The following is an 11,909-nucleotide window of genomic DNA, read 5'->3' on the forward strand; positions in this document are numbered from 1 at the left end:
TCTTTGGTTGATTAATAGGCTGGTGTGAAAAATTGCTGCCACACCGCCCCCTCGGCCTGTGCTTCGAGGTTTCTGGTAGTTAGAATGACTCGGGGGTGTTGATTCATTTAAACTAACATAATCATCCTGCTGCAACCAGGTTTCTGTAAGGCAGAGTAAACGATTTGTTGATCAATTATTAAGTCATGTACTAACAGAGACTTGGAGAGAGACCTAATATTTAATAATCCACATTTCACTGTTTTACTCTTCGGTTCAGATGTGGATACTGTATTGTCTCTAGCTTCACATGTCTGAGAACAGAATCACCAATTACCAGAGTTTGACCCCCGGCGGGTGTGTCGCCGAGTGGGGAAAAACGGTTAGACACATGAACAGGTTGGTGGTGTACCTGGGGCTTCTGTTTAGGACTATGCTTCCTCCTCACCGTCACCCAGCCGCCCTCTTTCCCCAGCTGCTTGGGATCTGCCGGGGAACAGCCAGCGGGGCCTACGCCATCTTCGGCTGCACCAGCTACAGGGGCCTGGCTAGCTACGGGTGAATGAAGGGTGCGAAGCAGAGTCTCCAATTCAGTAATCCTGGCCTCCAGAGCTGCAAATATACTACATATTCTTTTCATTGTTTTGTGTAAGGGAAACTCTGATCATGTGAAAAGCATTGGTCCCAGCATAAAACTAAGTTAAATTCCATAACCAACTTTTTGTGTCATCGAGTTCCTGTCTGTCTACATCTCAGGATTTCTTTCTGGTATCTAACAGCAGAGGGGGTACTTTTTGGCAAACTGTCCCCATTACCAAACCGATTATACTGGATGATGTTGCTGGCTGCACAATGTTGACTCCTCAGACTCATTTAAGTAAAATGCTAATTTATGCTTCTTAACTGGACAGATTGGTACCCTCCAAGTTTAGCCGACTTGTTTGGGAAGTGTACTTCACGTGGAGCTCTATATCACCACCTGTTTGAGAGAATAAGCGTCACTGTGGTTACAACCACTCACCAGTGGCTTTATGTTTAATGACGCACTTAATACTCATGTGCGGAATGGTTCTTATAGAGCATTTTTGTATGTACTCGAGTAGGGCTTTTTGAAGTTTTGTGAAGACATTTCACCTCATCCAGGAGGCTTCTTCAGCTGTGAACTGGCTCTTAAACAAACCTGCTTAAGTAATGTAACCCAAGAGTGTTTTTGGTTTTTTTAGTTTTTTTTTTTTTTTAACTTAAATAATAAAACCACAAAAACCACTACACTTCACTGCTCATCTTTTATTTCAGCAAGAGACCTCTTATATCTTCACAGTAGACAGTGCTACAATTTTGCCTTTAGTGTTTGACACCACACCCACCACCAAGAACAATCCTTTCCTCAGTAAGAATGAATGATAGGAGCACAGCATCAAGCAAAGTGCTGCAAATACAGTTTGTCAATTCACCTGATATGTTGAACTAAATGAATGACTTGAGGTTAACATCTGGTCAATGCAAACATTCATTGAACAAAAAGGCACAAAATGATTCCATTCTTGCAGGTGCCGCTTTACAGCAGACGGCGTAACTGTATCAGTCAAAGTGGGAGTTCATCACAATGGTTTTTATTTGGTCTGCCTGGTTTGTCAATTGGTAACAGACCCCATTTGAAAACAGGTAAGTTGTGTAAGTGGTCAAAGTGTATAATCTATACTCTCACCCATGTTGTGAACAAGTTTTATGCATTAGCATGCAGCCTGACCACTATACTCAAACGTCAGTGCAGTCACCATTCAATGCAAAGCAAACAGTCCACACACTGGAAGAAGAGTCCCATCAGGCTGACTGCTACTCAATCCTGGTACAGCAGAAACCCAGAGAAGGTGCTGTACTTCCAAGTGCTGCCATAGATGGCTCCACGATGCAACCTGAGCCACACCTGGTCTCCTTGGAAAAGCGGCAAAATGGCGTGGTTGCTGGCCGTTTCATGGTCTGGGGCTCCATCGTTGGCGTATGCCGACACCATCACCTCCTCGTTGCGCATGAGGTTAATGTAGAGTGGCACATTGATGGCAAGCTTCAGGATGTGGAAGATAAAGACATAGGTTCCATTCACAGGGCAGGTAAAGCGGCCAATGTGGGTATCGTACATCTCCCCTAGGTTGCTATGGAGCTGGTCAAATACAATCGGCTGGTCGAGATTTCCTGGAGCGAAGTTGGCAGTGCGAGAGGCAGTGAAGGCCACTCGCAGAGGCTGGGAGAGTGGGTAGAGCTGCATAGGCAGCAAGGCGGTGTGGTGGTGTCCATGTGGAGTGAGTGGGACCTCCACAGTGGAAACAGACAGGGAATCCCCATGACCCGAGTCCACAATTGTGAACGCTCCCTCCCTGTCTGGGCTGCTCACCTGAGAAGAATCACTCCAGGCTGCTGTGGAGTTGAGATGACACAGAATGCCATGTTGATTATTTTTAACTGCAGGAAGAAAACATCAAATCCCAAATTTGAGAATTTGGCTGTGGAAATATGTTGGTGGCACCAAACTTAAAATCAAAAATGGAAGTGGAAGCTGTAGCAGAAAAGACAATGGTTCCTACCACTGTTGTTATGTCTCCCTGCTCGCCTGTAGTTGTGCTGGTACCCCGAGTCCTGAGAAAAAGGCCACAGAAGCACAACAGTGACTTTTACACAGAAGGAAACAAGGACAGAAGATGCGCTTGGTATAAAATCTAAGTTGAAAAATAAAAATTCTGTAAAATGGAAAATTTTGCATCTCTGTGGTTTTCTCTTTTCAGTTGATTTTCATGGAATGGGCCCTCTATACTTCCTGCTTTGAATCTAAATTGTGAGCAGCTGTCTGACACAAACTGGAATTTTATATTTTGTTATTACCTTTAAAAAATGATTTTATATAAAAGTCAGGCATTGTTCAAAGCTTTTGGTGAGTGCTGATGATTACTTGTTATGGCAACCAACACAGTCAACATATCCCACAACTGTTTGCGATTGTGCAGCCTACTTTGTATAAGCAAATACACTTCTACACACCGCTTTCTGATGATCTACTTGATTATGAATTTTAAAGCTGCAAACTTCCTCAAAACAGATTGTGCTTACAGAAAAACTGCCCCCATATAGAAACAAAACGTGTTCCTTTTCCACATGAACAGACTAGTATGAAAACTGCAGGACTTGAATAAGTTGTGCTTTTACTTAGTGAGCAGCTTCACTTCTGTAAATAAATTTATTTGCTTGTCAAGTAGGTTTCCCATCCTTTGCTTGGGTCATTTAATGAAATGCCTTTTTGGTTTATGGCCGTATTTAATCCATCATTTGTGCTGGGATTATAAAATGTTAAAAGATAGGTTGACTTACTCTAGCTGCATAGAGGAGGGGACCAGAGTCCCTGAGATGAGTTGGAGAGATGTAGGATCCTCCTGTAATCAGAAACTAGTTTAAGAAAACCTCAGTTTAAATTGTGCCAGTTCACAAAGATGCTTGATGAGAAGGTCATAACCCCACAATATTAAGGAAAACTTCACACAAAAAACACTTTGTGGTTGTAGGGAAGAAGAACTCCCTTTGAACAGGACGAGCCCTTCTGCACAGAGGCACAGCCACAGCTTGGGGTGGGGTGAGGAAACGCACAACAACAAAAAACCACCACAAACAAACCAAAAACGAAACAAAAAACAAAACAAACAAAAAAAAAAACAAAAAAAAAAAAACAAGACCAATACCTCGTTGCCACCCAGAGGAGCGAAAGGTTTGAGCCAGTGCCTTGCCACCACGTGCCATACCTCTCACAGAGCCTCTGGTGTAGTATGATTGGCTGGGTCGAGTCACACCACCCGACTGGCTTGGAGACTGAAAGATCTGTCCACCATGACCCACCGAGTAATCCGACTGGTACACTAGAGAAAATGCATCTCGATGATGACGACCGGTCTAGCAGTGAGGACACAAAGCCAAGAATGCAAAACTCAACATACCTGGCTGTGCCTCCTCCTCTGAGAGGGCAAACTCGGGTGGTGTCTGGGTGCTGGCAGTGGTGTATCTGGGCTCAGTGAAAACAGAATCTGGTTTATAGGTCACCTCCCCCGTCTGAGTTAAGGAGGTGCTCACTTTAAAGACCTACAGAAAGCAGAAAAAACACAACCAACAAAAACCTCGAGGAGCTGGTTTTTTTGGAAGTCACAAAACAGACATTGAGAAAATGTAGGCTAATGAGCTTGTTTAGCATTCATACATCCATAAGCTGTATGGGTGTTTAATAGTTTGTGGTACTAACTATTAAAATATTAGAATCTTACTTTCCAGAACTGAACCACAAAAATATTTTAGATGAGATGTCAATTTTAAATATGATGGTTCATGCACATGGTTCTCAAAAATTACCCATCTTAAGACTTCCACCAACTTTAAGTTTGTGAACACCCAGAGACTACAGCTGGAACAGCAACACATGTTCAGACACCCAGTAAAATGGCGATATAATACCCACTAACAGCCTTTGACCCATTTGCTGACACCACAAGATCTTTAATCAGAATCTCTTATCCTGAGCTGCACCATGTGTGAGAAGTCTCAGCTCTATTTCTTGCGTACAGTGAGATCTTATCTCACCTCATTTCTTTTTATATCAACACCGTCTGAATCGCATCTCAGAGAGGAGCTACAGCCCTGCACTTTGACTTTAGCCACCAATGATCAAAGTCTGAATGATACTTTGATGAAACTTACTGACTGGATGTTCTGAAACTGTGCAGAGGTCAGAGATCGCCTGGTGGGCGGTGTAGAGAAAGTCTGTCCCTGAGGGGGGGTGGAAGTGCAGGATGTTACCCCATTACAGGGCGACTGCTTCCCTGAATCTGTTACTGGTGTCTGGGAAGGTTAAAAGAAACAAAATAAAGTATTCTGGCAACACTTCACAGAAGAAGTTCTCCGATGGTGGCTAAACTAATCTACCATAGGACAGCTCTTCTCCTCCAGATTGCTGGAGGCAGTCGACTCCCGGCGAAACAGTGGCGGTGAAGGAAAAATCTCTTTTTCAGCCAACTGGAGAGACTCCTAGATTGACAACAAAGCTTAAGAGAGGCACACAGAATGCAGAGTATAACTTTATATTGAAACGAATGGCTCCTTACATGAGGTAGGGCCTTTGGGGAAAGTTCTATGTCACAGGTCTCCAGGCTCCGATTTCCATTGGTCAGACTGACTCTGCGCTCTGTAAGCCTGGTGGGCAGTGGAGTGGACTGAATATAGGAAAGGTGGATATGTCACAACTAAAAACTGTTCTCATTTTTAGTCACACCTGCTTTGTTAAAAAGGAAAAGAGCTCCTTACATGCATCACTTTGGGTAGGACATCAATTGGGCTTCTCAAACCTGCTTTAGCTGTTTAGGTGAGATGGAAAACAAAACAAAAAATATTAGGAAATTTATTCAAAAAAAAATCTAAGCAATATTTCTTTTGTATGACTAAAAGACCGACAAACTGCTAAAACACAAATCACATTTGCATATACTGCTAGTACATTTATAGGCCACACCCAAGCCTGCAAGCGCTTTCCTGAATATTACGTTTAGAATAGATTTAAATGTCTTTTTTTTAGTGTATTTCACAGTTCTGTCTTAATCCTACATCTCCCTATAGCAGCTCAACCCCTTCATAGGAGCATTGCCACGCTAAATGATGAACACATTTTTATTGAGTACTCAAATGGCTTTTTAGTCACACTGAATCGGGGGAATTTGAGGTTCAGCATCGAGCCCTAGGATGGACGTGGAGACTAGATGAGCTGGGAAGTCAAACCACTGATCCAAGTAGAATGCAACCTGCTATACCCACTGAGCCACAGCCAGCCACGCTGACAATCACCTGTACACCTGGTAAGGTCCAGCACACTCGAAAAGCCTCCCATCAGTGATGTTTCCAACACCAGTCAAGTTCATCCATCTCAACCCTGACAAAACAGAATTCATGTAGTCATCCTTTAAACTCTCCCAGTGAGTTTATTACTACACCGGCCCCTCTCACCAGTGACACCAGATCATCAGCCACCAAGACTCTTCCCATCCAGGTTTGCTTCTTTCAATTTAGATTGTTTTATTTTTTAAATTTAAACAAAACTATATTGGATCTTTTGTACACAATCTAGATAAGGTTGGTGTAATTATACCAGACTAAGATGACTCCATCCTAACCACCATCTATTCAACATTCTGCCCTCTAAAAAAAACAAAACAAAAACAAAGTTCAGATCCATCAGGTGCAAAACCAACAGACCAAAGAACAGCTTCTACCCGTGGGCTGTGAGAACCATAAATGCAAAGTGAGCAGACCTCTCTCATACCATCACTTTGCCGCTGCTATTCATTCCAGTCCCTGTGCAATATTTCAGCAGATGTGCAACTTCCATCCCTATCCTTCGTGACCAAAGCCCCCACAATGCTTCCTGGAAGACAAACATTGTGTAGTGTTCTTATATTTTTTTAACTTTTGTGGTCTTGCTACCTTATTTCGCTGTGCGAGCAACCCTACGATGACAATAAAAGTTCTAATTTTTCTCTTTAAGTACCCAGTCCTTCCAAATTGATCTTTATATTGCATCATGAGAACTATTAATCACTGCTGCATTAGCAAGCTTTACAATGATCCCAAACACACGGCCAATGCAGCAAAAACATACCTTTACCATTAAAGAGTACTTTGGTTGGATCTCTTAGTTTTCAGAGTTCAAAGCTGTGCTGGTCAATGCTTGTTGGTGGCACCTTCGCCTAGATAAGGACAAAAGGACCTCCTTCCATTGAACGTAAGCTCTGTTGACCTTTGATAAGCTTCTTTTAAAAAAGGTAAGGCCCACCTGTGCAGTTTCTTTCATCTATGCCATTTTAATTGTTGCATTTTATATGATAAAGCACTTTGTGACACCTGAGAATAACAGACCTTGTTAATTTTTTTCTCAATTTACCCAGAATGGAGGGAGATCCAGAAGGCTGTCTCTTCAGTCGGAGCTGGTCATTTGTAGGCGAGCTCTCACCATCTAGGAGAGAGTCCTGAACAGGACAGCATTAAAAAAAACAGAGCAATAAACCTTCAGTCACTGGCAAAGCTGAAAACAACAATAGTACCACCAGTTACACACAGAAAGTTGCAAACCAAAGTCCACCTGCATAAAACTGAAGGAGCCATGGATCTTTGTCATGAGCTCCTCGAGGTGTTGTCTTCTCAGGATGGGATCTTTAGGTAAGGCAGATGCAGAACTGAAAACTTCCACAGGTATATCCATGCCAACTACCTGTCAGGAATTACAAGGGGCTCATTTGTACACCTAAAAATATTTACAGAGCATCAATGTGCGTGTCTGGTGAAGATCAGCTGTTCAACTCACCAACTTTGAATTTTGCTCCTGTTTGGCCTTCTTCTCTTTCCTCTGGGAAGAATAGGATTTGAATCACCTGAGCTTTTGAGCCAATACTGGCAGATCAGTTCTTGTAATTTAAGATCAACTGACTACTTTCAATAAGTGCGCTCACCCCAGAGAATTACAGTACATCTGCAGCCCTTCCTTATAATAGCGAGTCTTTGCTGTCCCCTCCCCCGAAGTAATGCAGTCACTGGAATGTTACCTTTGCTAAACTACAGCATTAATGTTTCGTTTTATTCGTATCTCTACCTACTGAGCTGTTGTTCACAGACAGCCTGTTCTTCACCATGAGAAGAGGAATGCATAAATCATGTTATACTTCCGTTCGATTCATTCTGATACTAATATAATGAATAGTCGTCATCAAGTCACCCAGTTTTACTCGTCATTGCAGATGACAACTGAGGAGCAAAAATGTTTGACTATATTTTACCAGTTTGCAGTCTGCAGACTGCTTCCTTGTGGTGGATGGAATGACTTTAGGTATTAAAGTGGCAGCTCCTCTCCATGGTTTGAGGACTGCAGTTTGCGGTGATGAAGGTTCCCCTGGGAGCTCCATATCCCAGCAGTCAGGAGGGTCCTGCTCCTTCTCACTCACATATAGTCTATTGAAAAACTGGCATACAACAGAGCAGTGGGTTGGGAACTGTTTGTATATAGAGCATTGAAATGCAGTCGAAGGAAAGGGTGGGGGAGGGGACCCTAAATGAATATTGGGCTTACCTCCTTTGAAACTTCATTTGATTTTGACTTTAGTATGGCTGACAGGGCAAAGCAGAAAAAGAAATATGGAAGTCAACTTTTTCAGGGAAAATATGGCAGTTACAGAAATACATTTCATGTAGTGATGCCTTTTAAAGCTCAGCTTAAGCAGAAACAGGGCAGGAGTGGGATCACAACACTGTCAAAACTAACCTTGGAGCTGTGCAAGGGCCAGAGAACTGTTAAACAGGAGCCCGAGGTGGGACACCTGATGCCAATACAACTACACAAAAGGAATGTAGATGGCTGCAAGTCGCAGTCTAAACAAGCAAGAAATCAAAGCCAGGAGGGGCCGTAGTCTGAAATCTCTCACCTCCCTCTATACGGTCTTATATTGCAGATCGACCAACTCATTTTTCAGCACATGAAGTTGTTCTTTGCCTGCTACAGGTTCTGGTACTTCTAGCTTACAGAACACAACAAGGACTGCCACGGGCATTTCCAAGACAGTACAGTTTGTACAGTTTGGGTCAATTCCTGGACAGGAAACTCAGGAAGCACCAAAACAATGTCAAGGACCACCAAAACTAACCTGGTCAACCCGCTGGTAGGAAAGTACAAAATAAAAACCTAAAACACCGATCCTGTAACACATGCAAGGTTTTTCATGGCTGAAAAGTTGCTATTGAAATGTAATTATGGAATCTTACGAGTGTGGCTGGCTGAGCTCAGGACCACCTCTGGAGGAGGTGGAAGACAACTGAAGTACTCGCAATTCAACAGCCTGGTGAGCTCCTCTTTCAACTGTTTAACTGAAAAGGAAAAAGAAGGCAAGTAGTAGGGAAGATATTCTTAGTAAGGTAAATCTATATGCAAGAATATCCATGTATACCCTGAAAGGCTGAAATAAAAGCTGTGGATTAGAGAAAAACAGAAACAAAAACCTCCAAACACCTTCAAGAGGCTGAGGTGGAGGTTTATGAATATTTTGCTGTGTTTTTCTTGCTGTTCTTTGAATTGTAGACATTGCTTTTTGCAGCTGGTTGTAGGGCTTTGTGTCTAATATGTTAGAATTACAGGAGCTCTAGAGATCTTTCCGGTTTTTGCACTCACACGAGGATCCAGCCACCGGCTTGTCTTTTCCCTCCAACAGGTCCATGTAGGCCAGAGCCGCCTGCTCCATTTGCTCTTGTAAACTACAGCGAACAGAAAAGAGATGTCAGTAGCTATATCCTGAAATTCAAGCCACCCTGTGCCTGACATCTACAAAAATTCTATGTCAACACTCAACTTCCACTCAAGAAGGGCAGAAAACTTGGCTCAGAATTTGTGGCCTCCTGAAAATATTGTGACATGACCAATGAGAAGTGAAAGACTCGGGTCAGAAGTTTCAGTCATTTCAGTTGCTACGTCACCTTCAAAGGAGGAAGTTCACCATCTTATGGTCACTCTCACCTCAGTCTGTTATCTCTCTTGACTCCAAGCAAGGTGGTGAGCTGGCTCAGACTATGTAGCTGCTGGCCTGGAACCAATGGTGCCTGATTCTGGCCGGCCAAAAGGTCTCTCCTGACATGCTCCTTTTGCAGGCTAGCAAGGAGGTGCTGGACCTGGAGTACAGTGGCCAGACGTCGCCTCTCTTCCTCCACTATAGCTACTTGCTCCTTCTTCATGGCTTTCCTCTGGGCCTTAATCAGCTGCAGGGGAGGATTAAAGGAGTTTTCAAATTCTATAGCTAGTTGTGAGACTTCTGACTATACAACAGTTTAATTTATATAATGCATGTGAAGACATGAACGTGCATTTATTTACAAAGTACAGTTCAAATGCAGTTTTAGACCAGATCGACATCAAAACAAAAGGAAAGACAAAAACAAAACAAAGAGCACAGGTTACATTTCTAACTGGGTGGGCAGCCTACAGCCCACCAATATCATCAGATTACCAGGTGTAATTTTGGATATGCTTATCTAATGCACCGGAGCCAAACACAGCACAAGCAACCTAATGCCCAGGGCATAATAACGCCTCGCCAGGATATAAAGACAAAGTGACCAGACACATTTACATTCTGAGTCAAGCCATCCAGGGTTTTGTGGAGCTCTCGTGCAAAGTCCAAGTTGTGCAGCACCTCCTCATACTTTTCCACAGCCGCCTAAAATGGAAATGGAAAGCTCAAATCACCAGTGCAGGTTCTAGAGACAGAGCTCATTTAAGAAATCACTACTAGCTGGACTCACCATTTGATCTTTGTTTAGAACCTCACCCTGCTTCAGTCTCTTCCTGTAGCCGAGCAGTTTCAGCTGTGGGGACAACACGCGTCACAAACAGCAGGCGCCCACTTTTACAGCACTGTCAGAAACTTACCTTCTTTTTCTCTAGGTTGCGAATTTTGTGTTTGAGGCAGATGAGGCCATCTTCTATGTAGGTTTCATAGCCGTAGTAAGCAGTGGAGATTTCCATGTTGAGCTGCAGCGTGTTCAACCCAGCAGGTGAGCCCATCTTCAGGATACCATCAGTGACCGAGTCCTCTTCTCTTCCTTTTGACTTCTCAGGTGGAAAGGTGATATCCAGGGTAGGTGAAGGAGATAGCTGCACCATAGTGAGCTCCACACTGCTATGAAAAAAACAAAACATCATCAAAGCTGGAGAGGAAAGATCCTGTTGTTGCTTGCAGTGTTTCAGTAGAAACAGTGGCTGGGTGGACAGAAGAGTTTGGGCAGCCGCCAACCCCGTGACAAAGCATTTATCCCGGCCACTGAGCAGCCGGCTGTCCCTGGATGAATCATGAAAGGAGCAGAAGCAGAAAGCGCAACAACGCGAACAACGTGCGCAAAAAGATGGTTTTTGTACATTTTCATTTGAACTAAACAGCCTTGTTTAAAACATCCACGTGATTCATTTTAGCCTCACTTGTTCTGCTGACTTGTCAGGGATTCATATCAGCAGAATGGGCTTCATTAAACAACATATGAGGAATTACAGCGTTTGGCTCAAGGTTCCTCAGGTTGCAGTCAAATCCCGATTAAAAATCCACGCAAACTTTCCTGCAGATATCGCGTCAAAAGAGCAGACACTTAGCGGATCAGAACTTTGCCTTCATATTGTCATCATTTCAAATTGTATCACTACAGACGCAGCAGCGTATCATTTCAAACAAACACCCACCTGGTAGCTTGTAAAAATTCCCACAGGAAGTGCCGCCGGACAGCTGCAAGCTCCAGACCAATCCCCCTCTTTTCTAACCGCGATGTTCAGCTGGCAGAGGCCACGCGGGTGTCGGCTCACACCTTTATATACTCTGCCGCTTTACACATGCCCTGCTGGGGCCGAAAGAAATCAGCCACCCCACATCCGGTTCTAGTACCTGTCGGTGACCAGACCGGATTCTCTCTGAAACATCATTACATCACTTTATAACAATATTTCACAAGTGATTTGATGGATGGAAGCATTTTGTGTGTTTTGTTGTTGGTATAAATAAATAATTCAACTGAATCATGAAACGAGTTTACACGCTGTTCGTTCATGACATAGTTCTGTTTAAACCACAGACTGTATTTAAAAGATAGAAGTAGTCACCTCTGCATTTAGAAACATCACCTTTACCTTTTCACTCAGGTTATTTGATGTATCTGTTCATTCATTTATGAGCAAAACGTGACCGTATTCGTACAAGAGTGTGGGAGTGCAAGGTTATTAGTTATTAGTTAGCTGTCTCCAAAAACTATTTTTGTCACACAAAAATAGTTAGTGACAAAAAACTAGTTTGTGACAAAAAGCTATTTTTGTCCCACATAGAAACATGCATCATCGC

At 43.2% G+C, this 11,909-nt stretch overlaps 1 protein-coding gene across 5 annotated transcripts; it reads right to left on the minus strand.

Annotated features, from left to right (window-relative positions):
• Positions 1-1,259: 1,259 nt before the first annotated feature.
• caprin2 (caprin family member 2) lies at positions 1,260-11,399 on the minus strand. Of its 5 annotated transcripts, none has more exons than XM_085252548.1 (21): positions 11,261-11,399; positions 10,460-10,706; positions 10,333-10,395; positions 10,161-10,247; positions 9,551-9,789; positions 9,209-9,291; positions 8,806-8,907; positions 8,117-8,154; positions 7,827-8,009; positions 7,358-7,399; positions 7,136-7,264; positions 6,938-7,022; positions 5,311-5,360; positions 5,112-5,219; positions 4,933-5,034; positions 4,708-4,848; positions 3,957-4,098; positions 3,705-3,878; positions 3,340-3,401; positions 2,562-2,613; positions 1,260-2,439 (listed from the first exon to the last, which is right to left on the minus strand). In XM_085252548.1, exons 2-21 carry the CDS (start codon positions 10,691-10,693, stop codon positions 1,820-1,822), a joined length of 2,736 nt encoding a protein of 911 aa, XP_085108674.1. In that variant the 5' UTR covers positions 10,694-10,706; positions 11,261-11,399; the 3' UTR covers positions 1,260-1,819. The 5 variants fall into 5 exon arrangements, with proteins under 5 accessions (XP_085108674.1, XP_085108678.1, XP_085108677.1 ...); XM_085252552.1 differs by having other exon boundaries at positions 1,260-2,394; positions 3,765-3,878; positions 10,460-10,709; XM_085252551.1 differs by having other exon boundaries at positions 3,765-3,878; positions 10,460-10,709.
• Positions 11,400-11,909: the final 510 nt, after the last annotated feature.

Source organism: Mchenga conophoros, linkage group LG17 (assembly GCF_057382185.1).
Source record: "Mchenga conophoros isolate Kocher_MC1m ecotype Shallow Benthic linkage group LG17, M_conophoros_male_GT1.1, whole genome shotgun sequence".
Taxonomy (NCBI): domain Eukaryota; kingdom Metazoa; phylum Chordata; class Actinopteri; order Cichliformes; family Cichlidae; genus Mchenga; species Mchenga conophoros.